At 41.7% G+C, this 18,711-nt stretch overlaps 1 protein-coding gene across 4 annotated transcripts in view; it reads left to right on the top strand.

Moving 5' to 3' along the window:
• Positions 1-18,711, top strand: part of dcc (DCC netrin 1 receptor) — a 1,158,836-nt gene that overhangs the window by 727,935 nt on the left and 412,190 nt on the right. For all 4 annotated transcript variants that reach the window (XM_033033465.1, XM_033033449.1, XM_033033455.1 and 1 more), the window contains exons 6-7: positions 3,721-3,875; positions 15,038-15,158. In XM_033033465.1, coding sequence (XP_032889356.1) covers positions 3,721-3,875; positions 15,038-15,158 — 276 coding nt within the window. The remainder of the gene's footprint in view (positions 1-3,720; positions 3,876-15,037; positions 15,159-18,711) is intronic.

The raw sequence follows: 18,711 nt of genomic DNA, 5'->3' as shown, positions 1-18,711 counted from the left end.
ATTCCAATGCACTCTCGCATGACCTAAGCTTTGAATAATGTATTTACTGTATTAAACCTTGTTCAGAAAAACTTGCTTGTGGGTATTAATTATACAGAATTTCTGTGCTAGCTTGCTATTGCTATGCTAAATATGGTTAAAATAAACATCACACCGTTGCAGGAATTCAGCGGGTCAGGCTGCCTGATTTGCTCAAGATTCCAACAATCGCACCCTCTTGTGTCTCTAAGGCAAGGGTTCCCAACCTTGGGTAAATTTACCCCCGGGGGTACATTTCGCCTATCCCGGGGGTAAATTTGTTGATTCTGGATTTGTACATATTTTTTCTCATTGACTGACTGTGTTTGGTTCTGGGATACCGGTATCTTTTCATCATTAGTTGTTAAGTGAAATAACATTATTATGTTGCCAGGGGTAAACAGGATGAAAGATGTTGGGAACCCCTGCTCTCAGGTTACAGTATTTCATTGGCTATAAAAAAGAAGATGTTTTGAAATGTTGCCAGGGCTAGAAGGCCTGAGCTAAAGGGAGAGATTGAGCAGGCTGGTGCACTATTCCTTGGAGCACAGGAAGATGAGAGATGATCTTATGACATGTGTATAAAATCACGAGAGGAATAGATTGGGTAGATGCACAGAGTCTCTTGCCCAGAGCAGGTGAATCGAGGACCAGAGGACATAAGTTTAAGGTGAAGGGGAAAAGATTTAATAGGAATCTGAGGGGTAACTTTTTCACACAAAGGGTGGTGGGTGTATGGAACAAGCTGCCAGAGGAGGTAGTTGATGCTGGGACAACATTTAAGAAACAGTTAGACAGGTACATGGATAGGACAGGTTTGGAGGGATATGGACCAAATGCGGGCAAGTGGGACTAGTGTAGCTGGGACATGTTGGCTGGTGTGGGCAAGTTGGACTAAAGGGCCTGGTACCACACTGTATCACTATATGACTCCATGAAATGTTCCTCAAAGCTTATAAAGTGATGACAGTTAACAACTTCTCCATAACTGACTAACACGAAAGAGGAAATGAGACAATAGAAGGTAGTCATGTGACCCCCTGACCTTGATCCACTCCTCAATATCATTGATAATCCATTATCTCAAGGTCTCTTATTCTCTCAAATTCGCTGTTTTTGAAATCTATTGCGCCCAGTTTTAGGTATGAGGGGGCAATGAATTCTAAATATCTGGGAAGTTAAAGAGCAAAATAAAATACTAGTGCAATGTATTTAAATGGACATAGATCAATAGAGTGTGATAGGAAGAAATAGAATGTAAAATAGAAAAGTGATCCAGAACATAGTCTGAGTAGGGAAAAATGGTAAAAAGACAAACTTAAAGGGTCTTTATCTGAATGCACACAATATTCACAACCAGAAAGGTGATTGATGGTACAAATAGAAGTAAATGGCTCAGATCTGATAGCCATCACAGAGATGGGTTGCAAGCCTATAAGCTATATATTCTGAGATACTTGAAATTTCATATGCAGAAAGGAAATAAAATATGTTGTCAGCTCTATTAATAAAGGATGGGATCAGTAAAATAGTAAGAAATGGCCTTGGCTCTGAAGTTCATAGTGTGGAATAAGTTTGGAATAACAAATAAAGAGGTTATTGGTGATATTTGCCTTTGGGCTGCTTAACAGTACCTGCAGTGTAGGTCAGGGTACATAAATGAAGAAATAATGGAGTCTTGCGAGAAAGATATTGCAATAATCTGCATAGAGATTGGACAAATCAAACTGGCAAAAGTAACCTTGAGGACAAATTCAGAGTGCGTTTGGGACTGTTTCTTAGAACAGAACAGTATGTTGTGGGACGGTTTCTTTTAGATCTGAAATAGACACAAAACGCTGGAGTAACTCAGCGGGACTGGCGAGAAGAAATGGGTGATGTTTCAGGTCGAGACCCTTCTTTAGATCTGATCGGTTGTATTGGGACAGAGTTAATTACTACAGTATCTCATCCTCTGGAGAAGAATGATCAGAATGATGATGAAACTGCATATTTAATGAGAATGAGAAATCTAAGCTCTGAATCTCATATTTTCAACATAAAGATATGAAGGCACAGTTGGTGAAAGTGATACTGTGCGGTATTAAAGGAGATTTTTCATCTGCTTGCACAGAAGAAGTTAGTAAATGTGTAGGAAAGAACTGCAGATGCTGGTTTAAATCGAAGATAGACACAAAATGCGGGAGTAACTCAGCGGGACAGGCAGCATCTCTGGAGAGATGGCATGGGTGACGTTTCGGGTCGAGACCCTTATTCTGACAGAGAGTAAATGTAGCACGATTATAGTAGAAATTACAGGGGCAAAAGAGGAAACTCCATCACTAGTTAAAAGTTAGTAGGTAGGCAACACAGTGGCACTGCTGGTAGGGAAGGTATCTCACAGTGCCAGAGACCAGATCCGATATTGGCCTCGGTATTGACGATATTGACCAGGTTAACCTATGATGAATGTTTGTCGGCGCTGGAACTGTATTTGCTGGAGTTTAAAAGAATGAGGGAGGACCTCATTGAAACATACAGAATAGTGAAAGGCTTGAATAGAGTGGATGTGGCGAGGATGTTTCCACTAGTGGGAGTGTCCAGGACCAGAGGTCATAGCCTCAGAATTAAAGGTCGTTCATTCAGGAAGGAGATGAGGAGAATTGTCTTCAGTCAGAGGGTGGTGAATCTGTGGAATTCTTTGCCACAGAAGGCTTTGAAGACCCTCAGTGGATATTTTTAAGGCAGAGATAGATAGATTGTCGATTAGTACAGGTGTCAGAGGTTACGGGGAGAAAACAGGCATATGGGGTTAGGAAAGAGAGATAGATGAGCCATGATTCCATGGCAAAGTAGAATCTGATGGGCCAAATGGCCTAATTCTACTCCTATCACATAACCTTATGATCTTAGGTGCTGTCGGTCGGAGTTTACATATTCTCACTGTGACTGCATGGGTCTCCTCCAAATGCTCCAGTTTGCTTCCACGCCCCAAAGATGTATACCTTTGTAGGTTAATTGCATCTTGTGTGGAGGGAGTGGATGTGGAAGTGGGATCTCATAGAACTAGTGTAAACTGTAAACTAGGGATGGTCAGCATGGAACCGATTGACTAAGGGGCCATTTTCCATGCTGTAACTTTCGATTCAACTCAATTCAATTCAAAATGACTGGGACCGATGACTGGAAAATCCCAGTCTCAAAAGAAGTGGCTGGAGGGTTAATCAATGCACTGGTTATGACATTGCAACACTCCCTAGATTCCAGCCATGTCCCAGAGTATACAATAGGAATGACCTAGGGCCCATGCCTTGTAATCATCATCTATAACAGTCCCACATCCAGATTAAATGTTATGGTTGCTTAACTCCCACTGTACTGACAGTGCCATTGCACCAGCCCACTTAGCACTCATTCGGCTATAACCAAGTTTCTTTTCTGGTAAGAGAGATTTTAAAACGGTTGAAAAAAACAAAATTAAAAATAAACAAAATACAAAATGAACCATAAGATAATAGAAAATGATTTTAAATCACACGGTACTGTAATTAATTCCTTAAAATATGCACATTATCATAACGAAAAACAAACAAAATTAAAATAAAAGTTTAAGAGGCTATGAAATAAAAAAGTGAAGCAAAATAAGAGTGTGTGCAATTGAGGATAATATGTTGGTATGAATATTTATTGTATATTAATTTCCTCTCCATCTCTGTTTTGCAGTTCCTCCGAGCTTTGTTAAGCGTCCTTCCAACCTTTATGCTTACGAGAGTATGGACATTGAGTTTGAATGTGCAGTCACTGGGAAGCCGGTACCCACTGTGAGGTGGATAAAGAATGGAGAAGTGGTCATTCCCAGCGATTACTTCCAGATTGTGGTAAGCAGTTCATGTCTCTTGGCAGCATTCTCACTCTCTGAAGCATTCAGTACTGATGAAACTCAATTAGGGACAACAGGAGAAAAACTGATTTTAATTATTTCTGAACGTAACTCTTTGGTCATATATTAAGCATTACTGCTAATATAAGTGGGATTGCTATTGTCCTAACTTTACTTTAGAGATGCAGTGCAGTAACTGGTCCTTCGGGCTGCCGTGGCCATGCCGACCAACTTACACTTGCCCTTTCAAACACACCAGGGTCATTTACAATTTTTACTGTGTTCGTGCCGGCCAGCGATCCCCATACATCCGCACTATCCTATACACTAGGGACAGTTTGCAATGTTTTCCAAAGCCAATTAACCTACAAACTTGTACAACTTTGGAGTGTGAGAGGAAACTGGAGCACCCGGAGAAACCCCACGTAGTCACAGAGAGAACATACAAACTCTTTTCATACAGCACCCATAGTCAGGATTGAATTTGGGTCGTTGGCGTTGTCAGGCAGCAGAAGGTTCTGCATTGTGATCATTGTGGTTAAAAGTTAAACAATTGCATGTGCCGCTATGTCTTCTATAAGTGTTTTAACAGTAAAAAGAATTGCCATGGAGTTAATTGAAAATTAATATTTAAATGTAACTGTGAAGGTAGAAGGCATAGCTGAGGCATTATAAACATACGTTGCATCAGGTTTTAGATTCATAGAATCATAGAGCACGGAAATAGACTCTTAGGCCCAACTCATCCATAGCCTCCAAGATGTTCTTCTAAGCCAGTCCCAGTTACCGGCATTTGGCCCATATCCCTCTAAACCTTTTCTCTCCTGTCCCTGCCCACATGTCTTTTAAATGGGTTTATTATACCTGCATCCACCATTAGCAGTTCGCACCATCTACAGTGTCAACCACCCTCAGTGTGTTAAAAAAAGCCCTTCATGTTCTGATTAAATATTTTCCCTCTCACCTTAAACCTATGCCCTCTAGTTCTTAATTCCCCAACCCTAGGACAAAGACCGCGTGCATTCACTAAGGAAAAGATGTTGTAGACGATATATTAAATGACAATGTTGTGAGGATACTGTGCAAGGTGAAAATTAAGCAGAGAAACTAAAAGCTTGTAAGACTGGATAGACTTGGTTTATACTCTCTAGTATTTAGGAGATTGAGAGGGGATCTTATAGAAACTTACAAAATTCTTAAGGGGTTGGACAGGCTAGATGCAGGAAGATTGCTCCCGATGTTGGGGAAGTCCAGGACAAGGGGTCACAGCTTAAGGGTAAGGGGGAAATCCTTTAAAACCGAGATGAGAAGAACTTTTTTCACACAGAGAGTGGTGAATCTCTGGAACTCCCTGCCACAGAGGGTAGTCGAGGCCAGTTCATTGGCTATATTTAAGAGGGAGTTAGATGTGGCCCTTGTGGCTAAGGGGATCAGAGGGTATGGAGAGAAGGCAGGTACGGGATACTGAGTTGGATGATCAGCCATGATCATATTGAATGGCGGTGCAGGCTCGAAGGGCCGAATGGCCTACTCCTGCACCTAATTTCTATGTTTCTATGTTGGTAGAAGTAATAAACCTGTAGCATGTTTCAATTTTTTTAAATGAAAAAAATCATTATATTTTAAAGAAAGTATTGGAAAAGAGGAGATGATTGAAAGAACAGATGAGATTAAAGATACATTTAAAATGATGCATTAAAAAGCTGACTGTAATTAAAGTGGGTGATCACCCATTCTACAGGCATGATATCCCATAATACTGCAGGAAATATGGATGGCAATTGTTGAGACACTGAGAACAAATCTTTCCATGCTTTTTAGATTTGGGGTAATGTCAGTGATCTGGAAGTTTACAAACGTTCTCCCCTTGTTTAGAAAAAGACACAAAGATAAATCTGATAATTCAGACCTTGGGCCTGGGGATTATTGGTTAAGGGCCTGTCCCACTATACGAGGTAATTCAAGAGTTCTCCCGAGTTTTCCCCTGATTCGAACTCGGAGAATATCCGTAGCGGGTCCATAGGAGTTTGTGGATGTCTCATAGCGGCTCATACGAGTAAAAAGTAACTATTATTTTCATCACAAGTATTTATTTACTCGTGGACATTTTTCACATTGTTGAAAAAACGTCACGAGTTTACCGGATTTCCCGCGTACCTACCGTTACTCGTACGAGCCACTACGAGACAACCACGAACTCCTACGGACCCGCTACAGACATTCTCCGAGTTCGAATCAGGGGAAAACTCGGGAGAACTCTTGAATTACCTCGAACAGTGGGACAGGCCCTTTATGAAAATAATCTTCTTCTTCTTCTTCTTGCGTATGGCGTGCACAGCCTAAAGTTGCAGGACAACTTGTTCTATTTGATCTATTTGTTTGTGCATGTCGGGTTGATTGCATTAGTCGAAACATGGTGGACCTCGTGAAGGTTGCAATCTCCCACCTCATGAAAATAATAATAATCCAAGACAAAATGAACAACTATTTGCACAAGCAGGGATGAACAAACATGCATTTCTTTGGGCAAATTGTGCTTCACAAAATGTTCTAGTGAGATGATAAAGAGAATAGATAAGGACAAGACAGTGCACATTGCAAATTGTGGACTTTCCAAAGGTATTTATTGACAGACTATAATTTAAATAAAACAAACCCATGAGATAAAAGAGGGCAATTGCAATCTAAACAGAAATTTGGCGAGAGCATAAAGAGATCAATGGCTATTTTTCAGGATAGTGGAGGTTTGTGGAGTGTTCTCTAGGATTCAATAGTATTCTCTAGGATCCTATTTTTGATACATATTAAAGACTTGGACTCTGGGATGTGACAGTTTAGTTTAGGTTAGTTTGTTGTCACGTGTATCGAGGTACAGTGAAAAGGTTTTTGTTGCATGATAACCAGCCAGGCAGACAATGATGCTGGCATTAGTAGATGGCATGACATTTCAAGTGAAGGAAGCAATGTGAAAGCTAACAAATATAAGGGAGACACAAAATACTGGAGTAACTCAGCGGGACAGGCTGCTTCTCTGGTGAGAAAGAATGGGTGACGTTTTTGGTCGAGACCCTTCTTCAAACCCTCAGTCTCGACCCGCAACGTCAACCATTCCTTCCCTCCGGAGATGCTGACTGTCCTGCTGAGTTACTCCAGCATTTTGTGCCTATCTTCGATTTAAACCAGCATCCACAGTTACTTCCTACACAAATATAAGGGAGAATAAGGCAAGACGATCGAATGAGCAGATGAAATTCCATTCCGACAAAGTGTGTGTGGCAGGACAAGGAGTGTCCTCCCAAATATGAGCCAAATGGGACAGCACTCATCAACAGTAGGAGCCACATGGCAGAGCACTCATTTAAAAGATCTACAAAATTATCCAGGAATGTTGGTTTACAAATTTATGAAGATAACAAAAATGATAATAAATTAAATGAGGTTAGACTTCACACATAGAGGCATGAGCCTAAAACTCTGTTGCAACTCCCAACATCAATGTCCACGATGTGAAATAATTTCAATGGAATGAATGTAAATTACTATATTAATTATGCATGAGCCAATTGACATTAAGAAGGAGGACCTGTTAATAGACAATAGGTGCAGGAGTAGGCCATTCGGCCATTTGAGCCAGCACCGCCATTCAATGTGATCATGGCTGATCGTCCACAATCAGTACCCCGTTCCTGCCTTCTTCCCATATCCACTATCTTTAAGAGCCCTATCTAGCTCTGTCTTGTGTGAACTGTCCAGAGAACTGGCCTCCACCGCCCTCTGAGGCAGAGAATTCCACAGACTCACAACTCTCTGTGTGAAAAAGTGTTTTCTCATCTCTGTTCTAAATGGCTTACCCCTTATTCTTAAAATGTGGCTGCTGGTTCTGGACTCCCCCAACATCGGGAACATGTTTCCTGCCTCTAGCGTGTCCAAACCCTTAATAATCTTATATGTTTCAATATGTTTTGGGGCTCTTGAAGAGTTTGTAAGGTGGATAAATCCCCAGGACCTGATGGGATCTATCCCAGGTTATTGAAAGAGACAAGAGAGGAGATTGTGGGAGCTTTGTCAAAAGTCTATGCATCTTCCCTAGCCACAGGCGCGGTAACAGAGAACTTGAGAGTATCTAATGTTATTCCTTTATTTAAGAAGGGAAGTTGAGAGAATCCAGGGAATTATAGGCCAGTGGGCCTCACTTTTGCATTGGGGAAGCTATTGGAGAGGATTCTTCGGGATCGGGTTCATGCCCATTTGGATGAGAATAGGTTAATTAGGAACAGTCAGCATAGCTTCATACACAGTAGATCATGTCTTACTAATTTGTTGGAGTGTTTTGAGAAGATGACAAAGATGATTGATGAAGGTAAGGCAGTGTATGTTGTCCACATGGAATTTAGTATGGCTGATACAGAAGATTAAGGTGCATGGGATGAACAATGAATTGTTTGTATTGATTGTGAACTGTCTTACTGATGGAAGATAGAGGATTGCAGTGGAATGACAATATTCAGGCTGGAGGTTTGTGATCCACAGGGTCCTCTGCTGTTTGTGATATATATGCATGACTTGAACATAAACGTAGATGGGTTGGTGAGTAAGTTTGCAGATGACATCAAGATTGCTGAGGTCGCAGACTGTGAGGAAGGTTGTCAACAGAGGAGAATAGCTACAAAACTGGGTGGAGAAATGGCAGATGGAGTGAATGTGAGGTCTTGCACTTTGTGAGGTCTAATGTAAGGGAAAAATATACAATAAATGGCATGACTCTTAACTTCTTCTACTTCTACTTGCGTATGGCGTGCACAACCTAAAGTTGTAGGACAACTTGTCTTATTTGATCTTATTTGATTGTGCACGCCAGGTTGATTGCATTCGTTGAAACGGAGGACCACGTGAAGGTTACGATCTCCCACCCCATGACTCTTAACAGCATTGATGTAGAGGGGGATCTTGGGCTCCAAGTCCTTAATGGGCCTGTCCCACTTAGGCGACTTTTTAGGCGACCTCAGGAGACTATGCAGTAGGCACATAGTCGCTACATGTTCGCGGGTGGTTGCCGGGAGTCCCCTTCATGGTCGTAAGGAGTTCCCGCATTCTGGGAACTAGTCGCGGCCTTATTATGGTCGCTGCGAATTTTTCAACATGTTGAAAAATTAGCGGCGACTAGAATGAAGCCACCATGGAGATTAGCGAGAATTATCGTGCTGTAGTTGGGTCGCCAGGAGGTCCTAGTGGGTTGCCAGGAGGTCGAAGTTTCTCGTATGTTCTTGTAGGTTGTAGTCAGTGCTGACCGGTGAATTTCATTGGTTCATTGGGGAAACAAAACGTAAGCAGTAGTTTTCAGAACCAAGGATAACCGACTGGTAACGTTAAATGTCCGCCGAGCTTCACAGCCGTGTATTTCTGGCTTCTTAAATGTTGTCTGGCTTCTTCAAAGTTGTCTCCACTCCTTCTCCCTTCTTCTCTAGAACAGGCCCATAATCCCTGAAAGTAGCAACACAAGTAGATAGATAGATAGATAGATAGATAGATAGATAGATAGATAGATAGATAGATAGATAAATACTTTATTAATCCCCTTATTCAGGGGAAATTCTGATGTCCATGCAGCACACTAATAAAAATACAACACAGTATTCATAAAGGAATTCAACACCAAAACATCCCCCCACAGTGATTCCCACTGTGGGGGAAGGCACAAAGTCCAGTCCCCAACCTCTTGTCCACCTTGGGCCTATTGAGGCCCAAGGTGGACAAGATAGGGTAGGTTAAAATAGGGTGGTTAAAAAGGGCACGTGGTATGCTTACCTTTTTTGGTCAGGGCATTGAGTATAAGAGTCAGGAAGTCATGATGCAGCTTTATCGGGCTTTGGTTAAGCTGCATTTGGAGTATTGCATGCAGTTCTGGTTGCCCCAATACAGAAGGATGTAGAGGCTTTGGAAAGGGTGAAGAGAAGGTTTACCAGAATGATGCCTGGATTAATGGGTATTAGCTACTGGGAGGGGTTGAACAAACTTGCAATGCTGAGGTTATGGGGAGATCCAATAGAGGTTTATAAAATTATCAGAGGTGTAGATAGGGTAGATAAGCAAAGCTTTTTTCCCATTGATGGAAAAATCAAATACGAATGGGCATAGCTTTAAGGTGAGAGGGGCAAAGTTTAAAGGAGATTTGTGGGGCAAATCTTTACACAGAGTGTGGTGGATAAGTGGAATGCACTGCCAAGGATGATGCTGAACGCAGATACAATAGTGGCATTTAAGAGACTTTTGGACAAACACATGGATATGCAGGAAATAAAGGGATATGGATTATGGATAACAAGAGAAATCAGGGATAGTATCAAAACAAAAGATGAAGCATACAAATTAGCCAGAAAAAGCAGCCTACCAGAGGACTGGGAGCAATTCAGAGTCCAGCAGAGGAGGACAAAGAGCTTAATTAGGAAAGGGAAAATAAATTATGAAAGAAAACTGGCAGGGAACATAACACCTGACTGCAAAAGTTTTTATAGATATGTGAAGAGAAAAAGATTAGTTAAAACAAATGTAGGTCCCTTGCAGTCAGAAACAGGTGAATTGATTATGGGGAACAAGGACATGGCAGACCAATTGAATAACTACTTTGGTTCCGTCTTCACTAATGAAGACTTAAATAATCTGTCGGAAATAGCACGGGACCGGTGGTCAAATGAGATGGAGGAACTGAGTGAAATCCAGGTTAGCCGGGAAGTGGTGTTAGGGCAATTGAATGGATTAAAGGCCGATAAATCCCCAGGGCCAGATAGGCTGCATCCCAGAGTACTTAAGGAAGTAGCCCCAGAAATAGTGGATACATTAGTGATAATTTTTCAAAACTCTTTAGATTCTGGAGTAGTTCCTGAAGATAGGAGGGTTGCTAATGTAACCCCACTTTTTAAAAAGGGAGGGAGAGAGAACATGGGGAATTACAGACCAGTTAGTCTGACATCGGTAGTGGGGAAACTGCTAGAGTCAGTTATTAAAGATGGGATCGCAGCACATTTGGAAAGTGGTGAAATCATTGGACAAAGTCAGCATGGATTTATGAAAGGTAAATCATGTCTGACGAATCTTATAGAATTTTTTGAGGATGTAACTAGTAGAGTGGATAAGGGAGAACCAGTGGATGAGTTATATCTGGACTTTCAGAAGGATTTCGACAAGGTACCACATAAGAGATTAGTATACAAACTTAAAGAACACGGTATTGGGGGTTCAGTATGGATGTGGATAGAGAACTGGCTGGCAGACAGGAAGCAAAGAGTAGGAGTAAACGGGTCCTTTTCACAATGGCAGGCAGTGACTAATGGGGTACTGCAAGGCTCAGTACTGGGACCCCAGCTATTTACAATATATATTAATGATCTGGACGAGGGAATTGAATGCAACATCTCCAAGTTTGCGGATGACACAAAGCTGGGGAGCAGTGTTAGCTGTGACGAGGATGCTAGGAGGCTGCAAGGTGACTTGGATAGGTTGGGTGAGTGGGCAAATGCATGGCAGATGCAGTATAATGTGGATACATGTGAGGTTATCCACTTTGATGGCAAAAACAGGAAAGTAGACTATTATCTGAATGGTGGCCGATTAGGAAAAGGGGAGATGCAACGAGACCTGGGTGTCATGGTACACCAGTCATTGAAAGTAGGCATGCAGGTGCAGCAGGCAGTGAAGAAAGCGAATGGTATGTAAGCATTCATAGCAAAAGGATTTGAGTACAGGAGCAGGCAGGTTCTACTGCAGTTGTACAGGGTCTTGGTGAGACCACACCTGGAGTATTGCGTACAGTTTTGGTCTCCTAATCTGAGGAAGGCCATTCTTGCCATAGAGGGAGTACAGAGAAGGTTCACCATACTGATTCCTGGGATGTCAGGACTTTCATATGTAGAAAGACTGGTCAGACTCGGCTTGTACTCGCTAGAATTTAGAAGATTGAGGGGGGATCTTATAGAAACGTACTAAATTCTTAAGGGGTTGAACAGGCTAGATGCAGGAAGATTGTTCCTAATGTTGGGGAAGTCCAGAACAAGGGGTCATAGTTTAAGGATAAAGGGGCAATCTTTTAGTACTGAGATGAGAAAAACATTTTTGACACAGAGAGTGGTGAATCTCTGGAATTCTCTGCCACAGAATGTAGTTGAGGCCAGTTCATTGGCTATATTTAAGAGGGAGTTAGATGTGGCCCTTGTGGCTAAGGGGATCAGGGGGTATGGAGAGAAGGCAGGTACAGGATACTGAGTTGGATGATCAGGCATGATCATATTGAATGGCGGTGCAGGCTCGAAGGGCCGAATGGCCTATTCCTGCACCTATTTTCTATGTTTCTATGTTTCTATGTGCAGGCAGTTAAAAGTTAGTCTTGGCATCATTTTCGGCACAGACGTTTTGGGTGAAAGGGCCTGTTGTTGTTTCCAATATATCCAATTATATCACATGGATTGGAAAGTACATGTTATCATCTTCCATTCATCTGATGCACTAATGCAAGTAGATTACAAACACTATTCTCAGATTGCTACCCCATATGAATCCATGACTTTGATGCACAGCACTCTTTGCATTCTCAGTTGCTAGCTCTAAGCTACCCACTCGCCATTATGATTTTGACCCATATGTTTCCCCCTTACAATCACTAGCTTTGTGTCTCAAATCTTCACACTGCATATCCCACATTTATTTTTCAAGAATTTGCCTTAAAAAAATAAAAATAAACACCTGATACTGTATGTAGATTTATATCAGACTGCATTTCAAAAACAAAGGAAAAAAAATGGCTGGAGCATTTCAGCGAGTCAAGCAGCATCTGTGGAGGCACAGGGATGATCAATATTTCGGTCAATAACCTATATCAGGACCTTGCCTGCAAAGGTACAGCTTGACCCACTGACTTCCTCCAGCAGCTTGGTGTTTTGCTCCAAACCTCAGCATATTTGCAGTCGCTTGTGCCTGCATTCCAAATCCTGGCCAGTCATTGCCTAATAATTAAATAGAATGATGCCTTAATACAGAAGAGTAGCTGGAAGGTAGGAGTCAGCAACCCTGGACCTCAGAGCAAATGCACAAAGCAAGGGCTCAGGCATGCGCGATTTATTTTGCAGTGGGAGAACAGAAACATTGATTCTCTGCCAGCATCTCACACTTAACAATGTGTTGGCAAAAGCAACAGTGATTTCAGTGGCTTGGATGCGATCCAGATTTGCCTGCCATTTGATAAACTGTGTACTCAACTGTAAAGGACATTGGATGGAATCCTATTTTACTTTCCCTAACTGCACATTCGTGTTCCCCACTTCCACATGTCCTGTTTGAATTCATCTTGATCATATTATTACACTTATTTAATTACAATCAATCTGGAAGTTAATTGCCTCCAGAAAGATTGGTTTTCCGCGTAGAACCAGATAGTTGTCCTAATTGTTCCGTTGGGATGCTAGATCGTACAAAACAGAAGATCCCAAGTTTGATCTCCAGGCTCTAGTTAGTTAGTCCATTTCTGCCTGAGCACTGTAACTGGATTTCGTATTCACAGTCTGGGAAGCAAATTACTCCCAGATATCTACTTCTAATCCCTATTAAATTAGTCCATCTGCCAAATAGTGTAGACACAAAATGCTGGAGTAATTCAGCGGGACGGGCAACATCTCTGGAGAGAAGGCAACATCTCTGGAGAGGTGACGTTTCAGGTCGAGGCCCGTGTGGGTATGAGGTGAAGCTAAGATATTAATAACACGTTGCATTCCAGATAGTTTTTCCTAATTCCCAATGCGATGAAGAATTAAAAGTGACTCTTTATGAGAGAGACTAGAAGGCATGCTGTCTATGGATATACCAAATGTAAAATTCAAACTTGGCTTAAATTCCATCACATTTTCATCCTCCCTCTCTCTGATCCTACCTCCCCTAGATGGCCATGTCTCCCTTCTCCTTTGTTCACCAAATTCTAAACTCTGCTCCATCCCTCAACTCCCCATCTCCATCAATTGATAAGTCTGCCTTCAGCTATTAAGACCCACACTCCACATTCTCTCTGCCATTTCCATGACACTTTCACCAGTGGAACTTTTCTCTAACATAACAACCTTTATTCAGATTATGTTTTACTGAGGATGCCCATGCTGCCAAACTGAAGTCCCTGATTAATATGGGTTGTTTAAATACAGTTGATTAGTATGGGTGTCAGGGGTTATGGGGAGAAGGCAGAAGAATGGGGTTGAGAGGGAGGGATAGATCAGCCATGATAGAATGGCGGAGTAGACCTGATGAGCTGAATGGCCTAATTCTGCTCCAAAAACTTATGAACTTATGAACTTCATCAGGTTTTAGAGCTCCTCATGCCTCACCTTCCCCCATCTCACGGGGGAGGCTCAGATGAGATACTTTAGCTTGGCAACCACCTAAATGAAATTTAAAGTGCAGGCTTGCCTCCTACGATCCCTCTTTTCCTGTTATGCCAAATTGCTATTGCCTTAAAAAAACATATTCATCCATTTAGAGCATGAGTCTGACCGATCTGTAGGCTTTTACATCTGTAAAATGTATCTGTTGGCTGCCTCACGCCTTTTACACCATGGGCAGCACAGTGGCTCAGCAGTAGAGTTGCTGCCTTACAGCGCCAGGGACCCATGTTCGATCCTGACCACAGGTGCTGTTTGTAGGAAGTTCGTACGTTCTCCCAGTGATCTGCGTAGGTTTTCTCTGGGTGCTCCGGTTTCTCCCACACTCCAAAGCCGTACAGGTTTCTAGGCTAATTAGCTTTGGTATCATTGTAAATTGCCCCTAGTGTGTGTAGGATGGTGTTAGTGTGTGGGAATCGCTGGTCGGTGCGGACTCAGTGGGCCAAAGGGCCTGTTTCCACACTGTATCTCAAAACAAAGCTAAATAGCTTGATATTAGTCAGAGCCATTTTACAGAATCAGGAGGTCCAGGAATCACAAGGATTTGATCCTCCGGCTAATGGAGATGTCAGTCTGAGGAAGCCTCCCCGGCTGTTTCTCTCACTGAGTAGTTTGCCTCGTAATAAAAATAATCGAAGAGTGTCCTGACATATCAACTATCACCCTCAGCCTCATTCCAAAAAGAAGGATCTTTGTGGTTAAAAGTTAAACAATTTCATAATTATGCCCCTTTTGCTCCTTGTTTTAGAGTGGCAGTAACCTGCGCGTGCTGGGATTGGTGAAGTCAGACGAGGGCTTTTACCAATGTGTCGCGGAGAATGACGCTGGCAATGTGCAGACAAGCGGACAGCTTATCATTCCTGAACCTGGTAAGGCAACACAATCTGTAAATTGCACCTATTTGTGATTTGTATTCTTTTTTTATGTTCCTTTCTTTTTAATGGCATGGTAATTGTTTGAAAAGAATCACTGTTGATCTTCGAGCATAGTATTCTGCATTATTGTGAAGAGTATAATATATAAGGAATTTATTCTTTTTTTTTTTTAATTTACAGAATTCAGATGAATTATGGGGCTTCTTAGGAGGATTCCTACTTTTTAGAGCAGTTTGATTGTTGTGTTTTGATTGTTAGCCTGTTATTGTTGGGGATAAAAAGGGGTTAGGGTTAGGGATGGCTCAGTACTTGGTGTAAGTCAAGTTGAGGCCAATCTGCATTCTGTTGGACTACGAAAAGAATGGATTCCTTTGTACTACGTTTTTCATGGCCTGATGGCATTTTGCAAGTGATGAATTATGTTGAAGCTTGGCCTTTGTGCAAGGTCGGGTTTTGCACTGACCTACCCAAGTCAGTGACGGAAGTGCTTGCAGTTAAAGTGAATGTTCATGTTCACAAGGGAATGTGGCAATAAATGCCAGTTGTTTGAATGGTATAAACATTTACAAATTGCTTTTGTGAAAAACAATTTTGTCCATGAAGAAAACAAGACAACCACAATGGGCACAGTAAGATGTTCAAAACCAGAACATTTATAATTGAATAATATATCTATTTAGGGACATTGGTTGAGGGATAAACATTGGTTTAGATACTGTGTAGGAAGGCACAGCAAATACTGGTTTAAACCGAAGGTAGACACAAAACGCTGGAGTAGCTCAGTGGGTTGGGACTCTTCTTCAGATGGGTCTCTTCAGTCTGAAGAAGGGTCTCAACCTGAAACATCACCCATTCCTTCTCTCCAGCGATGCTGCCTGTCCCGCTGAGTTACTCCAGCATTTTGTAGCTACCTTTGGTTTAGATACTGTCTGAACTTGATGCTCATATGTAAAATAGTGCAACGTGATTGTGTATCTGCCTTGGTTTCATATAGAATCTAAAAGAAGACACCTCCAATAATGCAGCCCCCTCGCTGAGCTGCTGTTTTAGTGTCAGTCTTCATTAACAAACCCAATAATAGATGTGATCCCTCAATAAGTTCAGAGACAAGGTTGCCATTATTGAGCTCAGCTAACAGATGACCATCTGATGATACTGAAATCCATACACATGTGTCATATGACTTGTTTCAAGCTATGGTGTTTTCTGTTCATTGAACTGTCGACCCACTTCTGTAAACAAGCTGCAGAAACTCACTGACAGCATTGTACTGTGGTGTAGAATTTTAAATGTAAAAGGCATGTGTCTGTGTATTCTGGTAACTATTGTGGCAGTTAGCATCTCTTAAGCAAAGAATTGAAAATAAATTGTTTTATTCACCAGAACAAGTATGATTCAGTGTCTTAAAAACCAATGTGATGTCTCCACTCCAAATTGTTATTGTAAGAAAATTACATGGGTTGCCAAGACTAGCTGGCTTTACAATTTCCTACAACAAATTACTCACTTACAGATTTGAGGCAGATTTGAAATCCATCTGCCCAGGGATTTGTAAGTAAATGGTCTACTCTTATGAATCAATGAAGCAAGGGCTTCCCAAGAACCAGCTGTTTTGCAACCTTTATTTATCTATCTGGAAGAATATCTCCAGAAGCTGGTACAAAATTGTTGGTAAGTGTCATGACATAGTCAACCGACAGCCCCCTCGGCAAAATATAAGGAAAAGTTTGTAATCTCATAGCAGCCTTGACCTAACCTATCACCCTATAAAACGTTTCCTCATCTCTTGCCGATTTAACAATCAATACAAGACAATACAATCAGTTTTATTCGTCAGATTGCACATAAAGTGCAAGTGAAATGAATTTGCCAGCAGTGGTACAATGATAAAGAACACAAAACACACTAAAAATTGAACACAAACATCCACCACAGCATTCATCACTGTGTGGAAGGCACAAAATTTGGCCAGTCCTCCTCCATTTTCCCCCGTGGTCGGGACCTCAACCCTCTGCAGCCGTAGCTGCAGGCGTCCAGATGTGCAGACAGGTAAAAGTCCAGGTAAGTCCAGAATCGGCTCTTCCCCTCCAGAGACCGCGGCTTCAAATGCTCTGCAGACAATGCGCGTCCAAACATTTCTCTTTTGTTCCTCCTAAAGTCTGAAACGTGTGCTACTTAATAGTCTTGTTCCCTGACCTGAGTACCTTATTAAGAGTTGTTTGAGAAAGAACTGGAGGTTCTGGAATCTACAGTTGTTTCGTCATATGTCCTGAAACAGAACAATTAAATTCTTACTTGCAGCAGCACAACAGATATTTTAAAATAGTACTTTGTAACAGGCATGATAAACAATATATGTATGCGTGTGTGTGTGTCTATGTGTGTGCGTGTATACATATACATACATAGATACATAAACAATAGGTGCAGGAGTAAGCCATTCGGCCTTTCGAGTCAGCACCGCCATTCAATGTGATCATGGCTGATCATCCACAATCAGTATCCCATTCCTGCCTTCGCTCCATATCCTGACTCCGCTAGCCCTAAGAGCTCGATCTAACTCTCTTTTGAATGCATCCAGTGAATCGGCCTCCACTGCCTTCTGAGGCGGAGAATTCCACAAATTCACAACTCTCTGTATGAAAAAGTGTTTCCTCTGCTCTGTTCTAAATAGCCTACCCCTTTTTGTTAAACTGTGGCCCCTGGTTCTGGACTACCCCAACATTGGGAACATGTTTCCAACATCTAGCGTGTCCAATCCCTTAATAACGTTATATGTTTCTCTCAGATCCCCTCTCATCCTTCTGTATTCCAGTGTATACAAGCCCAGATGATCCATTCTTTCATCATATGACAGTCCCGCCATCCTGGGAATTAACCTGGTGAATTAACTATGCTGCACTCTATCAATAGCAAGAAAGTCCTTGCTCAAATCAGGACACTGTGTATATATATATATATATATATATATATATTATTATATTTGTTATATACTTTATAAAAAACAAAAGAAACCTACCAGTCCGGAAATTCCACCATACAGCGCATGTATTTTGCATACTGTAAGACTGAATGATATTTCGACCTTGTGTCCAGATTAATACTTTAATATAAACATAATGCACAATGTAAAAATCAACGCATGCAACGTGTGCATAACATCACAACATACAAGATCCTCATTACATGACAATGCGATCATAGGGCAACATCCTATGCTTGAACTCACTAATGTAACACTAAGATGGGCAGAGGTAAGATTGCTTAAGCACAGGTTGGTAGGGCAGTCCTAACCTGGCCACTGAAGGCAATGAGGCAACTCATTCTGATAGACAAGCCAACATGATCATGTTCCAACTGAAGCCTCTTGCTTTCTTTGTAGAAGTGTAGTGCACCCCTCAACTGCTTTGATGCTTCCTCCAACCAGTAACTTGAGGTTAGGACACCCGTCAGAGAAATAGAATATCTGCTCTTGTGCCTGCCTTGTCAGTCTGGGTTAGATCAGCAGGTTCAGCCTCCTACTTACAGAAACAGATCTTGTTTAGTT

This window comes from Amblyraja radiata, chromosome 1 (assembly GCF_010909765.2).
Source record: "Amblyraja radiata isolate CabotCenter1 chromosome 1, sAmbRad1.1.pri, whole genome shotgun sequence".
In the NCBI taxonomy this organism is placed as follows: Eukaryota; Metazoa; Chordata; class Chondrichthyes; order Rajiformes; family Rajidae; genus Amblyraja; species Amblyraja radiata.
This window is presented reverse-complemented; position numbering and strand designations above follow the sequence as displayed.